Genomic DNA, 25349 nt, shown 5'->3' with positions numbered 1-25349 from the left:
AGTTGAGGAAAGAATGTTGGATCAGGCAGTAGGTCATGGGGACTTCCTCCAGACTCTGGCACTGACTTGCTGTGCAGCCCTAGACAAGGCACTTAACTTCTCTGGGTTTGTTTCTGCCTCTGAAGTTGGAAGTGACTAGACTAGCTGATTCCTTCTGGCTCTTGCATTCAGCTATCTTTCTGTTACTGATTTCTAGTTTAATTCCTTTGTGGGATTGATGGCAGACACTGTATGATTTCTATTCTTTTAAATGTGTTAAGGTGTGTTTTATGGCCCAGATCATCATCTATCCTGGTGAATGTTCCATGTGATGGCTCTTGCATTTGATGATTCTAAATGTTGCTAATCACACCAGGTGTGACGGTATTGCCTAGAATTTGATACTGATTCAGCATTGTTGTTTTAAAATAGTGTGTTAAATGGAGAAAAAAAGACTAAAGAATGTCAAGGAATGGGACCTAACAGCTCTCTCCTGCACTGAAGTCCCTGAAACCATGGCTCACAACTCAATAATCTCCCTGCTTCCAATATTTGCTCAGAATCCTCCAGAGCACTTAGCTTTCCCCCAGGGTCCTCTGCAGGCCTCCACCCCTGCTGGGCTCACATTTCATGCATCCTGCACACAGTTGCTGCCTGTGTATGCTGTTTTCTCTGATAGAGTCCAGCAGGGAGGAAAGCCAGCAGGCCCTGTGTGCCAGACTCCAGCCAGACCCTCTGAGCTTCACCTGCAGCGATTCTGGTTCATGTTTCAGAATTCTGGAGCCAAACTGGATTCAGCCTGAGCCATCAGTAACTTGGGGGTGACTGGAGGGTCAGCATCAACTGCTGGGGGGAAAAGACAAATCAAGTATCCCCTCTACTGAACATAAGATTTAAAGAAATGGAACAAAACATTTTAGAGTCTTTCTCTGCCTGGACTAGCAATTTATAAACACCTCGCTAAGGAATACTGTACGTGGAGTTGGAAGAACCAGACCCCCATCTCTGCCTCTGTGCTCCCCTACATCCCTCTGTCTCTGGGATAAGCAGCTTTGGGGTTCACCAAAGAAAAATCTAGAAATACTTGTTTATTGACCATTCTAATCAGACATAGGCCAAATAGAGAAAGACTTTAAAAATGAATCTTTTTTTCCTATTTATGCTTTTTATTCCAGCCTATATGAATAATCAATAATCAGGTTTTACCACTAGTCAAAGACACAATATTGCATTTACTGATAGCTAATGTCTAATGCAGATTTCTCCGAAGCACTTAGATTGAGAATCTAGAGCTGCAAAAAACAATGAATACTATTTAAACTAAATTGAGTTGGCACATTTCAAATGGCAATACCATGGCTATACAGGTCAGATTTCAGCCACAACCTAGGCCTAAAATAAGTTATTTGGGAATTACGTGAGACCCTTGGTGAACACCAGCCCTAAAATTTAGCAATGTGATGTTTTCATAGCAGAGTGGAATCTGCTATTTGCTCTTCCTTGGTGTCAGTCCAGGCTAAATATGTAAAATGTCCTAAGAACACTTTGTTTCCACTTAGAATGTAACTTTTCCCTGGGTCCTTATATTTCTTTATATTTTAGATGTTATCATTCTATGAGCCAAACTATGTATACATATTCTTAGGTTCTTACACTTTAAAAAGTGACACTTTAAAAAGTGGCAATGAATATATTTTATCCCCAATTTTTTCTTTTCTGATCTAATTGCCTCCCCTCTCTAAAAAACCAAACCAAAACCAAAAAACCCTCCTCTCCTCCCGTCAATGGCATCACTGCAGTTACATATTTGTTTACTTTCTGTCTCCTTCACTTGCCTGTAAGCTCCATGAGGGCAGGAGCTGCATCTTGTTCAATAACGTGTCCACTGCTCTGGGAGAATTGTTAAATGAATCAATTACTTTCTGTTAAACTTATCTCTATTGCTCATTCCTTCTCAACCCCAAGAAAGTTGGGAAATAGGAGATACGAGGTAAAAGTGAGTTGTTCTTATTAAACCATATCGATCGTTCTCAAGGCTTAGTGTGCCAAAGAATCATCCAAGGTCCTCTTTAGAATACAGATTCCTGCCTGCCTTCCCCCGTCCCCCAATTCTGAGTCAGTAGGCCTGCGTGTGGCCCCGAGAATCTGCATTTTAAGCTGACTCCTTCTGATACATGCAGTCTGGGCACCACACTTTGGGAAATGCAGACCTGTACCCATAGGGGAATCAGAGGGTCAGGGAAGGAGAAGGCTGGAAGGGATCATGGCAGTGCATTTAGTCCAATCTCCTCGGCCTTCAGATGAGAAAACTGAGGCCTACAGCGGGGCAGAACTTGCCTGAAATCATCTAGTGAGTTGGTGGCAATTTGAGAGGGTCTTCTGAGTAGCTTCATGAAAGCACCCTCTTTGCAGAATCTTCATGTTGTTTACTTTGTAGGTTTAACACGTGTCAACCATGTTGTTTCTTAGGCTATCTTGTTAACATATTTAAATGCCACTTGCTGGTGCCTGGTTTTATCTGGGCAGTATCTCTTGTATTTGGAGTCTGTTACTATACTAAGTGACACCCATTACCAGAAAACATCCTAGTTTGCTGGAAAATACTTGAAATGACCAACTAATGAGGATGTGAAGTGCATTTTCTCATTAGTAATTATGCAGGCTCTGAACACAAGCCCAGTATCTATATATACTTGTAATGCTCCATTAAAGGCAACTGTGGGGTACAGAATAGCAACATTTCAAGGAGAAACAAATCAAATGTGACATGTTTTGACTGCACTGATATACAATGATCTGAGCTCACTTTTGAAGGAGAGAAGTTTGGCCCAAAGGAGAAGAAAAGTTCCCAGAGCCAGGAAGGCTTCACGGAGTGAAGAGCCCTCTTTCTGGCCTTGAAAACCCCCTTCCCTCTGTGACTTGGAACAACTCCTCACCTCCCTTTCCCACAAACGAGGAAAATGCTCACTTACTACCTTAAAGGCACAGAGGCAGGTACAAGATTAGAACATACCTGCCTGGAAAACATTTTCTCATTTCTCTGATTCACTGGGGGAAGGTAGCATCTTTAATAAATTGTTTTGGTCAAGCCAATTGTCTGACTCAAAACTGACAGGGCATATTCTTATTTAAAAGGTAAAATTATGTATACCACTATGATATAGACTAGGCAGGAATAAATGAAGAAGAGACTTTCATTTTTCACTTTATTCACTTCTAAATGGTCTGCCTTTTATAAATTACTCTTATTGTAATTTTTAAAATCTAATAAAGCTTCTATTAAAAAAAACCTAGTATATTGCCATTAAACAGAAGTGGCAGTACGGTGAAAGAGAAACATATTACTTTGAGTGATGAGATTTGGGTCTAACCCTAGCTCTGCCACTGACCTTAGGCAAGCCACTTAGCCTTTTTAAGCCTTTATTTACTCTTCTGAAATATGGGTTTTGGATTAGATGACCTCAAGATCACCTCCAGTTCTATGAATTAATAAATAAAATTTAAGAAGAAGGTAATATGAAAATTGAATTTCAATGAATGACATTAAAAAAATGACTGAAACCATAAATTGTACCACATAAACTGGGTTTAAGTGAAATTATGTAAGAATGTATGTGATGGTGCCTGGCTCAAAGTAGGCATTCAATAAATTCATTTTGCTTCATTCATTTTATGTTAATTTTTTTTTTTTTAAGAGAACGAAGCAAATTCAATCTTGTGAAGTAACAAGTTGTTTAACAACACATATTCTTATATGTATATGTATATATATTCACTTGCATTTAGGGACAGTAAGGTAAACCCTAGAATCATAAAATCTTAGCGTTGGAAGGAAATTATTAGCAGTCAAAATAACCTCTCTCCTTGTGAGGAACCCTGTTATGTGTTCTCCTTAGTTTCTTCTTGTGTTGATGAACTCACGCTTCCACAGCAGCTCTTGTAGCCAGGAGAGCTCTTCCTTGTCCTCAGAGTGAGCTGGAAGGGCCCCCTCCTTCACCCTCTAGTTCTGCCCTAGGGAGCAACAGTCCTCTTGACGACAGGGCCAAAGTGTGACCTAATCCTGCCAAATCTTCTCCCTTTCTGTCTACGTATTTCCATTTCCTCCAACCATCCTTTTCGAGTTTCCAGAAACAGTGTATCCACATACACTGCATCCTCTTAAATCCCAGCTTGGAACTGAACTCCATCCTTGAAGTGTGGACTGACAGAGTCCGTGGGACACCATCAACTTGGTTCTAGTCCCATGCTTCTACTACTGAGGCTTAAGCTAATTTTGCATCCCTCCCTTCCACTGCACACTTGGTTGGTTCTTACTGAATGTGTATGGAATAAACTCCTGAGATCTTCTTAACATGAACCACTGACAGGCCAAGGCTCTCCCATTTAAAAAAATTCTAAATGCTGAGCTTCACACTTATTTTTGTGACCTTTCTTCACGATGGTTTCAGCCCATCCTGTTCCAGCTTGTCGAAATCACTCTGAATGTTGACACTGACATCCATCATATTAGCGATCCCTCCCAGCTTTCTGTCATCTGCAAATGTGATCAGCATGCCTTCTCTGCCTTCATCCAAGTTTTTGATGAAAACTCACTGTATTTTATTAAAAAAAGACTTTTAATTTAATTGATTTGGGTCCAATTTTTGATAATTTTGTAAAGCTATCTAAAAGCAGGAGAATCCAAGCTATGAGGTTCAACCCAATTCCAAAACAATGCAATTAAAATAAATACGCTTTACAAAATTGAGCCAGGCCCCAAAGGTAGTATCAGTGTGACCCAGACTCTGGCATGGTCAATCTGTTATTTTGGGCAAAGCTAACAATTAAATTGGATAAATGTTTGTTGATGAGGATGATGACTCCAGCCTAACACCCTGAATGGTGCAGAAGCAAGCAAACACAGTGGATTGATTTTTCACTGTGAGGCAGTTCCCATCTGGGACAACTCAAAGTACGGGGTAGGGTTTGCTGCTGAATAACTAATTAGGCCATGTAGACCAATAATTGGATAATTTGGGCCCCCCCAACCCACCAAATCACTTCGTGGACTAAACCTCTGGACTGGCCATCAATAGTGATTTCAAATGCCCCAGAACAATGTCAGATTGTGTCCTGTAGCCTCAGTGAAGGCAGTGCCAAGAAGCTTCATTAATTCAGATGAATTGCATAAGGGAAGGCCAGAGTTGCCTCATGGAAAAGTTTTTATTCCCAAATGCTTTTCTCTCACCCACTCTCACTGAAACCAGAGATGCAAGGAATTATGGTTTTAAGAGCACAGACTTTGGGGGCCAAATTGGGCCCACTTGGCTTCTAATTCTATCTCTGATACATATTACTATGTGACCTTGGGCAAGTCAGTCCTTTAGCCTTTCTCAGTTTTAATCTCATCTATGAGAGATCATAACACTTACCTTAGTGGTTTTGCTACATAGCACCTGACATGTGTAGTGTTTATACTCATTAGGACATTCAACAAAGGATAGAATAAGAAGTTTTGGTCAAGGAGATAACATACAGGGCACTGTGCTAAAGCTTTGACAAGTATCATCTTATTTAAACTTGTTAAACCCTGGGAAGTAGATATTATTATTATTACTCCATAACACAGATGAGGAAACTGATGCATTAACAGATTTAATCAGTTGCTCAAGATCACCCAGCTAGTACGTGATGGTGTTGGGATTTTAATCGAGGCCTGCATGGTTCCAAAACCTAAGCCCTTAATCACTGCATTATTCTGTTAGACTATTATTTGAGACTTGACTTCAGTCAAGAGATGCTACTTGTAATCAGAGTAAGAGTCCTCAACCTTTGATGCCAAGGGTCTACCACGCTTCTCATATGAAGTCTTGTGCTCAAGTGTGGAGAGGAGGCTTCACAACCTAAAATGAGGGAGGGGATGAGGGAAGGAAGATCACAGCAGATATACAAATCACCCCTTCACTTTTGTCAACATTGCAGCCTAAAAGGAGGGCATATGGCAGACACTCTCACACTCTTGGCCAGCTCTTCAACCAGAAGTTTGAAATACTGATTGGACCTGGAGAGGGCGATCTGGTAGCTGCTGCCAAGCCAAATCAACCAACTGGGGATCCCTGGACTGGTATCTCTCTTATCTGTGCATAAACTGTGTTTCTAAGTTTTCTTGTCTTACGGTGGGATTAACCATTCGTACAGTTCATGCTTCTTTCAATGGTTAGATGAGACAAAGTACCACAATGCCTAGCACGTAGAAATTGCTCAATAATTGAGATCTTTTTCCTTTCTTTTCTTCTTTGGTGAGACCCTGTCTTACTAGAAGTCTGCTTTTCTAAGTCTCTTTTAAAACTGCCTTCCAGTAATGTTTATACCTTTGCTCAGAAAATCCTTCCTCATCATTCTTCTTTGTGTTATCCAAATTTCTGGGAATTTGCAGGGTTTAAACTGATGATATTTTACTATATCCCATATGAAATAAAAGTGTTAATATATTTTGGTTGGCTTAAATAACAACACTGGTAATCATTTACAATTTTCAAATGTGTTCTCAACCGTCATTCCTGTGTGACTGATGTTCAAAACATCCCTCTGAGGTTAAATATTGTAATCATCTCCACTGTAAGGATGAGAATGCCAAGAGCAGGAGCCAGGTGACACAGGCAGGAAGCAGCAGAGGCAGCATTCCATCCCAGTCCTCCTGACACCTCCCGATGTCAAGGCCAGTGTTTGCTCCTCTCCATCAATGGTTTAATCCCTCGGTATAAGCAGTAGGTCAGTCAATGCCGGTGCAATTGGGTAAAATGTTTAAGGATAACTTGAAGCTTACCCAGATGGTTTGGTCACAGTATGGAATAAAAAAGTAGTCACTTTGTCTAAAGCATGAAAGAAATGTACAAATTGTAATTCACCTGTGCAGATTTTCTTTGGCACAACCATCAGGAATCCTGCAACAATGGGTATGACAGGTGCAGCACTGTCAGGGTCATTTGTTAAGGCATTTAGAGATTCAATAAGGCAAAAATTGTTTGGTGCAATGGATGCACTGGAATTGCTAAGTGAAGTGAAAAATAGAGAAAAGGTATGAAAACGGTTGAGCACAGTGCCAGGCACAAAGTCATTCAATCCACTCTTATTACTATTATCATGAATAGAGACCCTGATCATTCATTCAAGAGCAAGACATCATAAAACTTACTCTGGAATAATCGAGATCTCTGGGCGTTGAGTCTGTTAAAGCTCGGACGAGGGCATTCATCATACAGATTGGAGGAGAAGGTGGAGAGGGCTGAGAGGCTTCCTGCTGTAATGGGCTCTTTGGTTTGGAAGGCAGCCGACCTCTCCTCCCTTTCAGACTATCTGTACGGACGACTGATACCGAGAGAAACAAACAAAAAATGTCTTCAAAGATATCCATGAACAGCCATAAATCACAAAAAGGAATCAAAACACTTTACAGTTGAGCAAATCATTACCGATGCCAACCATTTAAAAGTGGCAATAAGTTTGGAGTAATAGCCACACAATGATTTAATAAGAGTTGAAACAAGCAGCATAAAAGCCACCCCATACTTACATTTGGTAATGAATTAGCCCTAAAAGTCTCCTTCTCAAATAGAACAAAGATGTATGTACACAGGCTCTCTATTGATTTTGAGAAATTAGAATAAGTAGACCTCAGATATTTTTGAATGTAAATACACACCATAAAAATAAAATGTTGAAAAGAAAGGGAAACTAGGAAACTTCACCATTCTAATGTAAACATTAACTTTTTCAGTGATATCTGAGAATATTTATAAGCAAGCTGGACAAAAAGCATTATACCCATACCTTCTTTAACCATTCCGACACTGAGACACTTCTGAAATCGACAGTACTGACATCGGTTTCGACGTCTCTTGTCTACAGGGCAGTTTTTATTTGCCAGGCAAACATATTTTGCATTTTTCTGCACTGTTCTCTGAGGAAATACAATACAGAGATAGTCAACTAATAGTTTCTGGAAAGAGGTAGGACCTGACAAGATGTATTTTAATTACAATGTGAAAAGCGACAGTGCAATTTGTATAATTAGATAAATTTAATTTCCTAACACGCTAGCCTGCAGGAAAAACAATTTTATTAGTGTTAGCTGCTGACAATGAAAATCATCTCGGATTGTTCTGAAGCAAGTCTCAGGAGACACCCAAGTCTGAATGATAAAATCATATCTGAAATTACCAGGTCAACATATCATACCTTGGAGGATTAGATTATCTTCACTTTTAATATCCCTTTGGGAACAATTTTCTACTTGTTCCACTCCCCTGATTATTGCTGACCTTATTAAAATAAAATCAAAATTATCTGGGATGTACTTTGCTGGATATCACTATTGTAAGTCAAATATCACAGAAACTGGCTTTGTTCCCCAATAGAGATGAAATCATAAAAAGCAAAAACGAGGACTTGTCTAGTTATAACATATAGGAAATAATGTTTTAATGCAAAAAAAATCACTTAATCAGCTTGTGTAGTGTATTCTATTTTTAAAAGAATGGTAAACTGTCCATTTCTCATTTTTGAAAGCAAAATCGTAAAATGGGATACTAAAAACCGCTATCACATCCAAGAAAGAAAAAAAAAAACCAAAAAAACAAAAAGAATGAGATAAAAGAAGGAATATGAGAGCCATATATTTTCAATGAAAATTCCCATTAATTGGTTATTTCATAAATGACTATTGACACGGACATCAAAATAGCCATACTGTAAAAGACGTATCATAAAACTTGGGCCTGGTTATAAAATAATGTTGTATTCTTCAGAATCACGTATAATTTTAAAATGAAACATGAAGAAATAATAAAGGATATTTTATGCTCTAAATATAAGAGAATGCTTGATTTTTTAAAAAAAATTAAAAACATTTGTGCAAATGGATGTGTATTTACCACTCATTCAGGAATTACCTGTATCTATTCAACTCCAAATAGAGCAGAAAGTTGGAATTTATTTGGTAAGCCTGGGCTGCATAAAAAAAAGAAATCCAGGTAATTTGGGATTGGTGATCTATTTTGTGTCTAAAATTCTAAATAGATTTACTTTCTATCTTTTTAAATTTTCAGCAGTTCTCAACCCCCTTGTATCAGTTTTCACTCTATCACCTTTTAATTTCATTTTAAGAGATCATTTCTAAACTGCTTATATAAAATTTAAAGCCAGATACATTTTCCCTGCTTTAGCAGGTGATTTTAGTTTAAAATGCAAAATTGCCAAAACACAAACATACTTCTGAGGTTTCCACCATTTAAATTCGCAGCAGTTTGTAAGGGTAGGAAACTTGTGTTTCCTAAATGAAGCTCTCTTTCATTGAACATGAAGTAATTAAAAAAACTCTATTTCTTGCCATTGTCCTCAAGGATATCCCAGTTTCAGTGCTGGTGGCATTTTGCTTCAGGTATACGTTTTCCCAATAACCTCAAACCATCCCCACTTTTGTGTATGCCTGCACAATAGTTTAAGGACAGGGAGAGATCGTTATGGTTCAATCACTGAATTCCCATCATTAACTGCACTTCATGTCACATTTTTAAAGAATTCAATTTAATGGTAGAAAGCCACTGGGTAAAACCTGCTCCCGTTCCCTTAATTAACAGATCTGTGGGGTGGTTCTCCCTTATCCTACCCCTACCCTTTCGAGTATAGATTTGTTTTCAAGATATTGCTGCAGAAGAAGGATGCTGTTGGGGAACACTTAATTGACATTTCTAGACGAGGAATGTATCACCACTCCTGTATTTTGGTCAATTCAGGGGTGATTATATTTGTGGATTACTTATACTTCTCTTGTTTTTCTTTCTTTTTCCCCTTTCAGCTGCCCATTTCACTGCCTTTCAGCATTTCCGCTGAAATGCTGTAAAAAGCAAATCTGCTAAAGGAATGCAGTTACTTGAAAGTAAAGCTTGAGTAGTTAAGACAGAAAAAAACGGCTAAACCGATGGTTCTACATTTAAAACATCATAATCCTGCATACCTCCTGTATGGCATTTAACATACTGCAAAATCCTTCCACAAGCATCTTCTCATTTATCTGCAGAAATTAATCACATGATTCCTATCTCCAGATCAAAAATAACTGTTGCTTGTTGGTATGTATACCAATGCACACATGTGCATTTTTTAAATAAATGTTTCTATTTTCATTTATAATGAACTATTCTTTTATGGCCCTTTAAAGCTTATAAAGTGCTTTCATAAACATTTCTCTCATTTAATACTCACAGCCTTTCTCTGAAATTTATTCACCTGATAGGGAAACTGAGGCCTGGAAGGAAGTGTCATGCCCAACATCATAAAATTGGTAGGTGACAAATCAAGGACTCCTATTTGAGTGTTCTGACTCCAATTCCAGCATGCTTCCAGAGACATCCTATTGGCCTCCCAAATCCTCATTATCCAATCAGCATCCAGCTTCTCCTCTCCCTCCACCCTGCCCAGCACTGAAGGCTAGGAAGTGATTATTGAGCATTCAGGGGTTTGCAAATGCCTGACATAATAGCCAGGGGAGTGAGGAGTGGGGAGGGTGGCACAGAATTAAGTGTCTGAAGAAGTCTGGGAGTCAGTAGCAAAAATAGAGCTGCAAGAGAACAAGGCCTGTTCCCCCTGAGTGGTGAGAAGAGCACTGAACTCAAGAGTCAGGAGAAACCAGCTGGAACTGTCCCCATGTGCAACTAAATCACTTCTCTAGACTTCAGTATCCTCCTGGGCAAAATAAGGGGGAGGCTGAAGACCCTCCCACTATAAAATTCTCCTTTGGGTCTCTGAGATAATGAAGAGTGTCCCCACTCTGTGTGGTACAGAAGTGGAGTGGAATGATGAGACCCCAGCTACCATCTTCTACAGAGTAAGCTGCCCCAAACTGCATCCACCATCTGCCCCTGTCTATTCTGCAGCTGCAGAGCTGTGAAGAGGGCATGCAAACATGAGTTGGCATCCTGCCTCCATCTCACTCTCTGAGTGTGTGTCCAGGGGCAGTTAACCTCCCTGAGCCTCCATTTCCTCATCTATGAAACAAGGATAATTAAACATTCAAGAAGCTGTTAGTAAAAATAGCTAGTGGGTGACCAAAATTCAATATCAGTTCTGTTTGAGTCTAGAGTCCTAGCTCTTCCTAGGAGGATTAAATGAGATACAAATACCCAGGGCCTGGCACACAGACCCTATTCCCTCAGACATCCTGGATGGACAGAAAAGGAACACAGTGAGGTGTTTGCATTTTTGAGGTCACAGATCCCTTTGCGAATCTGCTGAAAGCTCTCTCCAGAAAAATAAGCGGGAGGTAACGCCAAGTCAGGAAGTTCACAGCCCCCTCAAGCCCGTCTGGGCCTCCTGTAATGGACGTCAAGTTAAAAAGCCCTGAGAAAGTGGGTGTGAGGGTGCTAGGAAAGGCTACTGAAATGCACAGTATAACCAGTACACCTCTCAAACCGGGAAAGGCCCGCTTAGACGCTCACTCGAGCGGGTGTCTGGGGAGGCTGGCTGCTGAGGGGAGAGGGAGCAGGAGGGGCGAGTGCTCACCTTGAAGAAGCCCTTGCAGCCCTCGCAGGTGCGCACACCGTAGTGCTGGCAGGCGGCGTTGTCCCCGCACACAGCGCACGTGCCCTCGCCCGACGCCGAGCTCCTGTTGGGCGGCGACGGCAGGCTGGGGCTCTCGCCCAGCAGGTTGGATGCGGTGGGGGAGGCCGTGAGGCCGAGCGGCGGGAAGGCCAGCGCGGCCGCCCTCTTGGCCAGCGGCAGCCCATACGGGTGGCCCTCGAGCGCAGCTGCCTGGCTGCCAGCGGCGGCGGCGGCGGCGGCGGCGGCTCCCAGCGGCAGGCTCAGCGCGGCAGCGGCCGTCGGGTCGTAGCCGAGGTGGTGGCCGCCTGCGGGGCTGGGCGCGGGCGGGTGCGGCGGCGAGGGCTTGAAGGGGAAGAGCGGGAAGCGCGCGCCTGCCACCGTGGGCACCGCCTTCAACGGCTGGTCGAGCAATGGGCCGGGTGCGATGCAGCCCTGTGCCGAGGACAGCGTGTCCTCCCACATCGCCCCCGCCTGCTGAGGGAAGCCCGGCGTGGTGGGGGTGGACGGCGGGGACTGCTTAAAGTACATAGAGGTGCTGGGCAGCACCTCGTCCTCCGGGCCGGAGGGGGGCGGAATGGATGGCTGCTGCTGGTGGTGGTGGTGGTGGTGGTGGTCATGGTGGTGATGGTGGTAGCCGTGCGCGCGGCCCTCCTCCATCTTGATCAAAGGCCGGGGCCCCGACGGCTGCATCTGGTACAGGCAGGAGGGCTTGAGTTCGTAGTTGCTCGAGTAGCCCTCCATGAAGGTACTGAAGCTGGGCAGGGACGTGGTAGCCGTGGCCGTGATCTCGGTGCTGCCGAGGTCCATGGTCAGCTTGGAGTAATCAGGATTCATGATCTCCGTGGTGTATTCCGAGCCATATGTCTGTGCTGCATAACTGGAACCTGGCGGTGAAGGGCTATACTGGGCTTGCACACAGGGCATATCTGCAAGGGAGAGGAATAAGGTCTCTCAGAAGCAAGTCGGCACTCTTCCTAGCTAATAGCTAATAGGTAGCAATGGACTTGTCGCTCTCCAATATGGGAAATAGAGAGGAAGTGACATTCTTTTCACCTTCTAGTATCATAGACTTACAGTCCGTCCTTCCTTCCTTCTTTCCTTCCTTCCTCCCTTCCTTCCTTCCTTCTTCCCCTGGGAAGAAAGTTGAATCCCTGACAAACTGCCAAAGGGGCCACAGGTTGCCAAAACCCAGCCTCCTGAGGACTTCTGTGCCCACCTTCCCTCCCTTGCCCTGTCCTCCACTATATCTGTGAATTTTGATGTCTTCCCTCATAAGCCCAGTCGTGTTTTTAAAAGTGGTTTTGAGCCCTAGAGATTAAATGAAGTGACCTCGGCCACAAATTAGGAGGACAAGAAGAAATCCAGTGAATGCCGTGTTGGTTTCTTTTGGGTGAAAGAGACTACTCGTCCCCCAACTCACACGCTTTGATTTGTAAACCTATGAGTTAGTAAAAGAAAAAAAAAAGAAGGTGTCCTACATGGGACTTACTGGCCCAGTGACATTCTAACATTTTATCAGTGCCAACTGAGGCTACCCACACACATTGTGGCTGCTTTCTCCCACCCTCTCCCTACTCCTCCAAGAAAGGCTAGCAGCCTGCTCAAACTGGACCCCTGTTGATGATTTCAGCCAGCTAGGTGGTGAGGTAGGAACGTAGGTCCAGGAAATGGACTCGGGGGAGTTTGCGCCATCTGCAAAGAAAAAGATCAGCAGCTGCAACAGAACACCCACCAAACCTGCTCTCTGCCATATATGCTATGTGTGTGTGTGTGTGTGTGTGTGTGTGTGTGTGTGTGTGTGTGTATTCCCCCCATTCTAAGAAATAAAATATATCAGTGGCTGCTTTATAACAGTAGTTTACAGTTGTCATAATAGGTTAGTTATCTACATATTTTCTTATGACAGAAGAATTAGCACCCCTAGAAAAGAAAGCAGTTTCTTAATAGGTTTAGTTTATCTCAGCCCCCAAAGCAATGATATCTGGAGTGCTTACTATTGTTCAGAGAGGTTGAACTGGATGAGAAAGCCCTAAGAAATATTGGATCTAGCGGATAATTTATCTAATTATTTCCCTTTCTTTATGGCTAAATATAAATAGTAAACTGGGCAGTTTCTGGTGGTTGGTTTTTCTGAGCCAAAGGAAAACCACGTGCTTAACGTGTCTTTGGAGTCTATGGTGTAAAAGGTGTGACTAATAGAAAAGTGAATACTTAACATCTCCTTTGACATCTTTCTCTTACCCACATTTCCAAATCTGATTGAGTCATACATGTATGGGATGAAATCTTGACTTGTAGAAAGGTGTTGAGGGCCTGGTGGAAGAAGCAGTGATGAGGAGAGGCCAGTTCAAGCCTTTATTTTCCGAGCACCCTACAAACACTCATTAGTTTGAAGTTAAAAGAGCACTTATCCTGCTGTCCAGTTGTTGGGGTGAAATAAAAGGCTAGTCATTTAAAAGAAAGAACACTGCCTGATGTTTCATTTGTTCTCCTCCCTTGGATTTCTCCATGAGTCTTTTCTATCATTCTTCTTTGCCAATCCCTACCTATTGCTCTTCTTTGTGTCTTTCTGAGGTTTCCAGATAGAAGATGAGCTTGCTGGGACTGAGTTCTATTTATCTGCATCTCTTTGGCCAGGCACCTGGTATCCCTTTACCAAATGCATAAAGAGGTATTACAAGCCAAACCTGCAATCCTTTCTTTTGCCCAAATCAAATTTACTCCTTGGTTTTCAGCTCAAATGCTTTCTCTCTTTCCCTTTGAGCTTCAATAATCCAAATGTCTGCACCCAAATGATTTGCGTTTTATACAAACAAAAATGCTTTGCATTGTTCGAAATGATCCCATAACTTAAATGCATTAGCATTAAAAATAGAGCAAATATGAAGACATTAAAATGTATAAAAGATCCAAATCTGTTGATGTATTTGCATTTTTCTCAGGAAAAATATCTTTGAGCAATACGATTAATTTAATCTGGCTGCTCCACTAGGTAGCAACAGGGTGTGGTATCCAGAGGAGATTCGTGCAAGGAAGCCACCTGTGCCGTGAAATTCGCGGCCAGCAGTCAGTCACTCGCTGTCCTGGCGCTGGGCAAGTCGACCAGCCTGCTTGCTGGGTATGTGGCTCCCCCACCCACATATCCCAGCCCGGGAGGAATAAGGGGTCGTGCCTTCAGACCTACCTGGAGGATATCTTGCGCGCTGAATGGTGGGGCTGGGGGTCTCTCCAGCGGAGGCTGAGAGTGGAGGAGGCGGGGACGTCCGGCGGGGCGAAGCGGCGGAGGTGCTGCCCGGCTCCGCTGAGGGTCCAGTCTCAGGGCTGGGGCTTGCCGGGCTGCGCTCTTCCGCAGTGGGCTCTGCGGGCACCAGGAGAGAAGACAAAGGTCACAGTGAGACCACGCTGGGTCACCGCGGCCTGGACTGGGCGTACGGCGGTGAGGGTTGAATAGATCTCTAGAAATGCATTAATTACAAAAGAATTAGAAGGGTAAGAAAGCAGTGCTTAAGGTGACCGGAGTCCCCGGGCAGCAAGCATCACAGCGCCTTGGGGGAGCCGAGGAAAGGCTGTTCGCGCTCACCGCGGTTTTGTGGTTCCCGAACCGAGGCTAAAAAAACGCGCAGCCAGTCGTCGCCCAGAAATTAATCTATCTGCCCCCACAATTGGTTCCAAGCTAACGATGTCATGAAAACCGAAGAATGGAGAACACTTGAGGAAGGAGTTCCGCCCGAATCGGAGTCTGTGAGTGTGCACGAGCGGAAAATATTTTCCAACTTCACCCGCCCCCACCTCTCAAATACAAATTTTACACGTTGCATAGGAAAGGCACAGGGTACGGAACGAATGCATGAATGCCCCGAGGAATTAAGAAAGTCTGCGCTTTTCATTCTAAATGCTAATGGAGCTTCGCCTCTATTAGCCGCGAGTTTCGGGGGCCAGGGGTCAAGCAAACAAAAGGACACAGTGGAAATAGGCCGACGCTGGAAACGAGGCACAAGGCGGTTGGCGTTTGCGGCTGGTGGTGAGAGGGGAGGGAGGCCCCCTGCGCCCAGCGGGCGGTATCCCAGAGGGTGGGCGACTTCGAGGCTCGGGGCCATCCGGCGACCCGGAGGGGGGCACATTCCGGAGGGCGCCGAGAGCGGCTCTGGGGTGAGCGTCTCTGCGCAAAGCCTTAGCGAAACTTTGTAGCTAGAAGCTCATTTCGGCGGGCCTCGGGTAAGGATCCCACGGCCCCAAACTCCGGCCTATAGCGCCCCCTTTGCCCGCACCCACTCGCAGCTTAACGGATGGGAACAGGGACTCGAAAAATAAAAAAACCCAAACTACCAAAATTCCAAAAACCTCGGGGGTGCGCGGGCCGCGGGTGTCGGGTAAGTTTCGTCTCCCGCCGCCCCTGCGCCCCGGGCTTGCCTGAAAGGAAAGAGGGTATCGGAGCCCCCAGATCCGGGGAGCCCTCGACGGCCAGGAAATGGGGGATTCCCTTGCCATCCCCAACCCCAGCCCCAGCTGATACTACAGAAAGCCTGCGCTCGCCCTAGCGCAGTCAAGGGCGGATCTTCCCACGGCTGTAGCTTGCGCTTCCCGTCCCTCCCGCATCTTCAGTGGGAGTCTCTGGCAACCTCCCACCACCTCCTCCAGGTGCCCGTATTCCCGCCCGTCTCCGCGGCCTTTCAAGCGGAGTCTTTCTCCAAGGATAGGCCTCTGACTGGGGTGGGCGAGGGTAGCTTCTCCCCAAGGAAGGGGCTCCCCTCAAGCGCCCAGCGTTCACGGGGAAGAGCCACACTGCACTTCCTACAGCCGCCGAGCCGAGCGCCCCTCGGCTCTCTCCGCTCCCCCTACCCCCCCGCCCCGAAACGACCGGTTACCTAGGCAAAGCCTCAGAGCCTGGAAACACGTTGCTCCGCTCCCGCTCGCGGCCGCCGCGGCCGGGAGCACGGAGCCTCGGGGTTGTAAATTAGGAATAAATAACTACCTCTGTCAAAGCCCCTTTCTTTCTCGTGGGCAGACGAAAGGAACACCCCCGTGTTCCCCTCCCCGTGGTGAAGTGTGTGAAGGAAACCGTGAAACGCACCATTGTGACCGGGGCTCCTCCACGGAGTTTCCAACCCTGGGGAGCGGGGGCGGAGGTTGGGCGGGGGCAGGAGGAGTGGAGAAGAGACCGACAGAAAGGCAAAGGCAGAGATTCTCAGAAAGACAGAGGGAGAGGAGACAAACCGCGGGGGAGAATTTCTGCGAGCGCACGGTCCCAGGGAAGCGGGGGCGGGGGTGGGGGTGGGGGGGTGGGGGTGCGGGGGCAGAGAGCGGGTGTGGAGGCTGCTGTGGCCTAAGAGGTCTTTGACATTCACATTACGAGCGTCTTGCTCGGATAAGAGAACTCGAAGAAACTCAAACTTCATTCATTGTGCTCAGCAGCCGCGTTAGGCAGCTGTTCCTTTCCCTAGCTCAGTTCTACAAAATATTTCTCCGTCGTGGGAAAAGAAGATTCAGGATTGGATTCGCGATGAAATGACTGAAGGGCGCCCTGTACCTCTCTCCTGGCACCCTAGGGCTCTGGGATAATAGCCCGAGATTTCTGATTACCCAACTCCTTGCAGCTCTTCCCTCTGGAGAATCCGTGGGCATAATAAATAAATGACAATCTCCAAGAACGTTCTTTGGAATGAAGGGACAAATGCTTTCTCCCTCACGACTGACCCAAGCTTCCAACAGGTTCGAGAGGTGCCTTTGGAAGTCAGCCTCCGCAGGCTGCGCCCGCTTGACCGCTCTCCTCTCACCACCGAGAACTTTCATTTCTATGAAGAGTAAAACACTACAAGCAACTTCTCCAAAAGCGCGAGTTCTGTCAGTTAAGAGTAAAACACGCCTCTCCCATACCGACTCAAGGCCCGGAGGAGACGGACACCGTTCCCACGCGTGTCGGGGCACTGGGGTCGGCAATTACACCCGATTACCTCCGAAGAGAAAAGTGTAAACGGGCAAGTCGGCGACGCCAGGCAGACGTGCCTGGTGGAGCCCCAGGCTCATTTCAATACAATAAGCCACATTCCTACAATTACGCCCTCTTTCCTGAGATCCTCGGAGCGCCGCTGCAAACTCCGGCCGCTGCTGACCAGGCCCCTTCCCTCCCAAGCTTCCTCCCAGTCAACCATCTCGGAGTCACCATTAGGCATATTAACTTGGACCCACCGGAGCCCCTATTTTCAACCCTAGTTAAAAGGCAGGAAAATTACTGCCGTTCATCACCGGAGCTGCAACTCCCTGCCGCTGCCGCCGCCTAGAGCATCATTACCATGACAACTAGAGCCGAAATACCCTGAATTACATCGCTGGAGCTGCTACTGCACAAATCCCGGTCCTCCTCTTTGTTAGAGGCTTTTCGCCTCTTTGGGTAGGGAGAGGAATCCCACAAGCTCCAGAGATCCCCGCAGGCCCGCTACGGGGGAAAAGTTTCAGATCAGAACACACCGGCGACTCCGCGAGCAAAGCCTGAGCGAGGAGGCGAGGGGGGAAAACCCCACACTCAAAGTTGTCAATTTCAGAAGCTAAGCTTCCCAGCGCGCCAACTTTTTAGCAAGTCCCCCTATTAACGAGCGAATCTCATACGTACTTGAGTGCTGTGGCGGTTCCGTCTTTAGAGCGAGTTTCTAGAAAGCTGCCCCGAAATCTGCACTGGGGGCGGCGAGGGGGGTGGGAGTCACAGTTGCCGTCCCGGAAGGGCTGCGGTGTAGAAGTCCAGCGGCTCCCAGAGGCAGTGAGCTGCTGGCAGGGGATGCTGAGATCCCGATTCATGGGAGAGCGCCGCCGAGGGGTTCCGCGGGCGTCCTGGCTCGGGCCGCGACCAGGGGGTAGGATGCCGCTTCTGTTCCCACCTCCACAGCCACCGCCGGCGCTGTCAGCGTTGCAAAGTGAGACCGGGAGGGGCGTCCGCCTGCCGCGCAGCGCTGCACCCGCGAGGGCACAGGGTGAGAGGGGTGTGAGCGCGCGGGAGAGAGTGGAGTGTGTGTGAGGAGCGTGTGTGCGCGCGTGTGTCTATGTGTGTGCGAGTGAGGGAGCGGGTGTGAGCTTGTCTGTGTGTGGGGAGCGGAGGAGGAGCAGGAGCTGGAGGGGTGGGGGGCGGGAGGCAGGAGACTCCGCTCTCCCGGCTGCGCGTTCGCTCTCTCTCTCGGCACGTCATTTATGCCACAGGAGCCCTAGCGGCCTCTCCATAGAGTGCCTGGAATGCGAGACGTCAATGTGACGCCATGGGACGCTACGTCACCCTCCTCCTCCCTCCCCTGGCCCAGCCGGTTCCGCGTGTGCGAGGGAGGGGGTGTGTGTGCATGTGTGCGCGCGCGCGCGCGTTCCCCGGCCATTTGCAGGGTAGCGCAATGGAAACTATGCCGCGCGGCCAGTCCCGGCCCGGGGGCCTTTCGGACCCGCGCTGCCAACCCGTTTGCAACCGCGCTGCTTGCCCGGGCGCTATTCTGTAAGAGGATGCAGCGGCCCGCCCGCGGGTCAGGCGGGACCGCCCAGCTGTCAGACTCGGGTGGAGTAGAGTTGGAGGAGTGCTACTGGCGCGCCTCCGAGGCTGCCCCGAGGCAGGGAGCCAGGGCGAGGGGGTAAGAGAGAGGACAGCTCTTCCGAAAGGGAAGGCTCAGCCAGCCAGCTTCTCCGAGTGACCTGGCAGCGGGTGCAGGAGTCAGGCACCAGTCCGAAGACTCCCCGAGGTGCTGCTCTTTCCCCAAGCAACAGTTCTAAAGCTGTTTACGTCTCTCTGGCTCCCTGCGCCTAGGCTAATCTCTCTCCTCCTCCCATCATTTGCTGGGTGCGTGTTTCGCACAGGGATACCGATGGCTCTGGGAAGATAAGGTTTTATTTCTTTACACTTAAATGTGGGTTTCCTAACTGGACTTTATAACCCAACTAAGTGCACATCCGTCATCCGCGCGCGCTGCAGCAGAAACTACTTATTGTGTGTAAAACAAACACACGTGTTGAACAGCTGAGCGGGTCTGACTTGCAAATCACCCCCTCCCATCAGAAATGTAACTCTCAGCTCGCACTTTCACTTTTTGATGGTTGTAGACGGGCCTACCCTCCCACCTCCCCAATTAAACATTTCGAAATCAGTCAACAGGATTTATTAGTCAGTCCCTCGCTACGGGATTTGCTCTGGTCTCCTGGGACACAGTTGTTATGAAATGGTGAGCTGAAAGCCTGGGCGATTCTGTTAGGGAGAGCAATTTCTTCCTGGAAGTGATGAATTTAAGTGTGAATTTCTTGCTGAAAACAAAAACAAAATTTTATCAGAATTAAAGTCTCCTAGTTCCAAAGATTGCAGCTGGGTGAAAACAACCTCTTTTAAAAATGATTTTTTTGAGGAGGAGAAAGTATTTGAGTGAAACAATGCAGACAGACATGGTCCCCATGTGGTCCGCTTGAATCAGACGTGACATTTATGTCTTTGACTTGTCACAATCTTTGCGTGTGGGGGGGGGCGGAGCACACAATTCAGAATCGAAGGTTCGAGCTACCACAAGAAACTTGGAAACAAAACTAGAATTATACATATGCTATGGGTATATTTCTTCGCCTCCACTTCCGCTTCAGACAGGGTGGTGTGGAGAAGACCTGGAAGGGTACTACGAAAGTTGACCTAGCGGACAGGAACAGAGCCTCTGAACTGCGACGGGTTCCAATCCAGTCTCACAAAGAAGGAGGGCGCTGCTACATTGCATCCATTCAAAGGCGGGCGGGTGGGGGTAGCAGGACCTGGAGCCGCGCGGCACTGACGCACGCGAGGCGCGTGATTGACGCAGGCAATGTTACTAAATTCGGCGGTTGGCCGGGCCCCGCCGCCGCAGCGCGCGGCAGATAGCGGAGTAGGTTCCCCTCGGTCACCCCCGCCCCTTCTCCATTCAGAGCAGCTCTCGGCCGGGCCGGGCCGGGCGGGGCGGGGCGGGGCGGGGTGCGCGCGGGGCGGGGCCGGGTGCGCGCGGCCGCGCCGGGATCCGGCCGCACCAAATATAGTCGGGCCTGGCTATTTTTAGCCGGGCCTAGGGCGCCAGCTCGCCGCGTGAGGGGGCGCCCAGACCCCGCGGGGAGTGCGGAGGGGGTGGGGGTGGAGTCGCCATCTTGGACTCGGCTCGACCCAGTCTGGTGACCGGCGACGCTGGGCCGGGCTCGGCGCAGGGGGTTGGGGTGAGTGGGTGTGAGCTGTGGGATAGAGTGGGACGCGCGGGCTGTGACTTGAGCGGACGGCGAGTCAGGGCGCGGCGCCTGCCCTCAGGGGTGGCGCGGGGGAGGGCCCGGGACACGCGGCCCACGGGGCGTGCGCGGGTGTGGGACGGCGATCCCCGCCAGTCGGCAGGCCCGGCCGTCCAGCCACCCCGCGGCCCGGCCAGCCCCGAGTCGCGTGGGGGCGGAGCCGCCCGCGGCCACCGCTTCCTGAGAGCCGGGGATACCCCTCCCGGACGTCACGGAGGAGCCGAGGCGGCGGTGGCGGCCCGGGGCTCATCTTGCACTTGCATCACGGGTGCAGCAGCAGTTGCTCTGCTCCTTTGTGGCTTTTTCCCCTGTTGAGTAACTGCTTTGTTAAATGAAAATACCATGACGGGCCAGTGTGATCACCAGCTCCAGACCTCAAAGAAAGTGAGGCTGTCAGGCAAGAAGAGGGAGACTCCCCTAGCCGGCTGCGATGGTATCTGGTGGGTGGATGTGTAGAGAAGCACTTGACAGTTTCCACGTATTACTTCTTGCCTAACTTTTCACCCCCAAGAAGGTTTAAAAATACTTTTATTTCCATGCTGTAAAAATTTCTTATGTTCTGCACCCCACCCATTCCCCCTTCAATTTGAAATCGCGTGCAGAACTGGAATCACTGAAAAGAACAGTTATTCTTTAGGAAACAGAACATCTTTCAGTGAATTTGTTGAGTAAACTGCATTTTTAAATGTTAGTATGTAAAAGATCCTTGCCCACTGAAGGTACTTATAAAGCTTCTAGCTAAGTTTGTTTATATGAATTGGGTTTCCTCAGTGACCGTTTCAAACCGGTTTTCCTTATTTATGTTACATTTAAAAAAAAAATTCCATCCCTGTCTGAGTATCTCCAGGTAAAGCATTTCTCCCTTTGACTCTTGGAGTGAATGTGACTTTCTGGACGTTTATGTTGGTTATATGCTTCCCTCGCCTCTTTTTTCCCCTCCTGTGCCTTTTACGTCCTTTTCTTCTTGAGTATCGGGTCACCAATCTTTGTTCCTTGACTACTGTGAGGCTGAGGGCTGTTGTCTGATTGCACTGAGCCAATCAGCTGGCTTAGTACTCCTCTGGGTAGGAAGCTGGACTGACTGTTGGAGAGGTTCCAGTGGTCACTGATAAGTGGCAACATTTTTGCACTCAAATGGAAAGTCATGGAAGCAGAGACAAGGCTCTCTTACAAACTGGGACACCATCCTCTGCGTAAACCTAGGGCTGTAGTCATATGCAGTTCTTTAGGTGACCTCAAACCAAGTGAATCGTTCTCATTTTCAAATTAATATCTATTGTTCTATACTGTTTCAAAAGTCTGATTTACTAAAAGTCAGGCATAATTTTCTGTAAGGCTTATGTAATATGACCATTTCAGTAATATAAAATACCTTTTTGATGACAAATGAAACAATACTTTATAATTAAATCTCTTCTTTTGGGAAATCAAATAGAATAAGACTATCTTAATCTGTGAAATGTGGAAAACTTAACCTGGTTTGGTCCTTTTTCTAGAAGAGGGACATTCATGTGTGGCCTAGTTTACACCCAAAGCAAAGAAAGCAGTTAGTTTCTGCTTTCATGATACTTATGGCAGCCAATCTGTTAAAAATTCTTTCTATGAAGTAACTATTACAGATTCACTTGATAATTATCTTTCATTTTGTTTTGGTTTTGTAGGTGTAGTCTGTCTGCAAGAAAGAAAGTGCTCTTTCTCTTGGAAAATAAAATATAAATTTGGGGGAAATTTATTGTGTGTGATATAAAGCAGTTACTTTAACAAAATGGGATTTAGAATTGCTTTAAAGACTCTTCTGATTAATCACTGACATGTAAATCTTGTTGATTTTGCTAATATGTAAAGAATGATGATGAGTCTTGCTGATACAAAAATTGGGTGAGGAAAGGTGAAATGAAAATTCCAAGCCAGAAGTTGTTACCTAAGGTGAAGATAGGAAAGAAAATTAAAAGACTTGTGTGTAAGTCCATGTTTTCCTGAATCACTATAGAAGTTCTATACTACATTTAAGATATGTATATAAAATTTGGTAGCTTGGGCTGACATTGACTTATACACTTAAATTACTGGGCTTAGGAACATGGGACAATGGTAGTAGTTTTCTGTCTGACCTACCTGCATACTATCCCTTCCTTATCAATTCTATCATTGCCAGATTATTCTTCCTAAAATACGGCTTTTGTTATATCACTCCTGGGCTCAAAAATCTTCAGCAGCTGGATATGTCTCCAAAATAAAACCCCAAAGCCTCCACATCCTGGCCTCTTTATTTCCACAGAATTTTCCTATCCTAGTCAAACTGTTATCCTCACATTTCTTCAGACATCCTTTTACCCTTCCACATTTGTTCATAGTTTTCCTTTTTATGGCATTCCCTTCTTCTCTGCTGATTGAAATCTTACCCTTCCTCTAAAACTAGTTCAAGAAATGAACTCAGATTGTGCTTTAGTCTTTCATAAAGTTCTTATTTTACTGCCTTCTTTTTGTGCTCTTGTGTCCACAGCTTATTGCCCTGTTGAACTATAAGCTTCAAAAGCATGTCTCACATATCTTTGAAATTTCTGTGGCACCTAAGTTTAACAGAGATAGTAAATATCCATAAAATATTTCCCATCTAAATTTGAATATGAAGAGAGAACAGGCATAATATAAGTTAACCAGTTATATGGATTAGGATATTTTTGACATGAGTGGTTTGTTTTCTTTACCTCAACTTTTAACACTCCTGATTGAGTATAGTGCCCACCACAAGCCCAGCCAGCCACATGGTGATACAAGGAAATTGCAGCTTGGCCTGTACCTATTATAGCCGTGTAGGAAGATTTGCTATGATTTTTTTTTTCCCCTGACAGACTTTTGGTTTGACTTTTCTACAGTCTTTCCCCCTCTATGTGTACTTTCACTTATGCTGCTTCCTCTCAATGAAGAATGGGATGCTGTAAGCTAGGAAATGTTAATATCAACTTCTTTTGGGAAAATTTCTTAAGGTTTAAAAAATTGAGAACCACGGCACCTATGTATAACCAGTTAAACACATAAATTCTTGAGTTTCTTATCTTTTCTAAGATACGTTTAAATAGATTTATATAACACTACGTATATGCAGAAGTAAGCTAGGCAAAGAGATTTTGGAATTATGATTTCTTAGAAGTTTTAGAAAAAGGCTCATGTGAATTAGAATATTAATGTTTAACAAGGAAAAAGTAGATAATAGATCAGGAAAGACTTTCTATGTTACAGAAAATTTTAGAAAAGAGTAAAAACCAGAGAGGGAAAGAGTACTTAATAGTATAAGTGCTGGACTTCCCTGGTGGCGCAGTGGTTAAGAATCCGCCTGCCAATGCAGGGGACACGGGTTCAAGCCCTGGTCCGGGAAGATCCCACATGCCGCAGAGCAACTAAGCCCGTGCGCCACAACTACTGAGCCTGTGCTCTAGAGCCTGCGAGCCACAACTACTGAGCCCTCATGCCACAACTACTGAAGCCTGTGCGCCTAGATCCTGTGCTCCACAACAAGAGAAGCCACTACAATGAGAAGCACGTGCACTGCAACGAAGAGTAGCCCCCGCTTGCCGCAGCTAGAGAAAGCCTTCGTGCAGCAACAAAGACCCAACACAGCCAAAAATAAATAAATAAATAAATTTATTTAAAAAAATAGTATAAGTGCTAATATTATTTTTTAATCTCATTAAATAATATTTTTCTATCCATTAATAAATAACAGGACAGGCTTGCAATCTGGTTAAAAAGATAGTTTATTGCTTAGTCATGTTTTCCCCAGTCGTTGGTAAACTCTGGAAGGCCACAGTGATTTGGGAGAGAAAAGTTATTACGCATGTGTGATAAATTCAGGATATTATTTATGCCTATGAAATAAGATCTGCATTTTAGCTAGGGTTGATGGAGCAAGTAAATATCTCTCCACATATAACTACATAGCCCTTTCCTATCACCCAACTCTGGAAAAAAAAAAATTGCCTCACATGTACAAGATCAGTTCCTTCAGCATATTCTCCAGGAGTGGGATGCTGTATTTTACAGAAAGCACTAGATTGCTTCTCAGAGGCCTGGGGCTGGTTTTGCTGCCATGAAGCTGCCCAACCTTGGGTAAGTTAATTAATCTTTTGCGGGGGGCCTAAATATCATCTGTAAAAGGATAATGTTGGGCTGACTCTATGATCTTTAAGGATGTTTCAGGTTCTAAAGTTGAATGCTTTTTAAGGCTGGTTAAATGTAAATCATGAGTCAGCTCTGGCCTGGTCTCCTGTCACTACTTGATTGCTGTAGTCAGGAGGTTCAGTAGCTCTTTTGTATACTATACAAATAGTAGTAATATTTGTAGTAATATTATATTAAACTTCTTTGACCTACTTGATAAATAACTGTAGCCACTGAGTGGGATCTTGGTGGCCTGAGAGTGTTAGTGTATTGCCAGCATCACAGCCTTGTCTTGTCCATAAAGTGGAAACAAGCAGAAACCTGGATAGTCCAAAAGTCATTTTATATTTAGCTTTGGAATTTGTTTTTGTTCATTCATTTGAATATGG

General features: G+C 45.9%; 1 protein-coding gene across 1 annotated transcript in view; it reads right to left on the bottom strand.

Moving 5' to 3' along the window:
- NR4A3 (nuclear receptor subfamily 4 group A member 3) overlaps nucleotides 1-14935 on the bottom strand; it is a 37633-nt gene extending 22698 nt beyond the window's left edge. Inside the window, exons 1-4 of the mRNA XM_022600254.3 lie at nucleotides 14741-14935; nucleotides 11518-12482; nucleotides 7789-7918; nucleotides 7154-7326 (exon numbers count right to left, since the gene is read on the bottom strand). Coding sequence (XP_022455962.1) covers nucleotides 7154-7326; nucleotides 7789-7918; nucleotides 11518-12480 — 1266 coding nt within the window. The 5' untranslated portion in view covers nucleotides 12481-12482; nucleotides 14741-14935. The remainder of the gene's footprint in view (nucleotides 1-7153; nucleotides 7327-7788; nucleotides 7919-11517; nucleotides 12483-14740) is intronic.
- Between the last annotated feature and the right edge of the window lie 10414 nt (nucleotides 14936-25349).

The sequence above is a fragment of the Delphinapterus leucas genome, chromosome 6 (assembly GCF_059928025.1).
Source record: "Delphinapterus leucas isolate spDelLeu-1000000601 "Yukka" chromosome 6, BTC_Dleu_Yukka2, whole genome shotgun sequence".
In the NCBI taxonomy this organism is placed as follows: domain Eukaryota; kingdom Metazoa; phylum Chordata; class Mammalia; order Artiodactyla; family Monodontidae; genus Delphinapterus; species Delphinapterus leucas.
The sequence above is the reverse complement of the archived record's forward strand: the minus strand, read 5'-3'. Positions and strand labels throughout refer to the sequence as shown.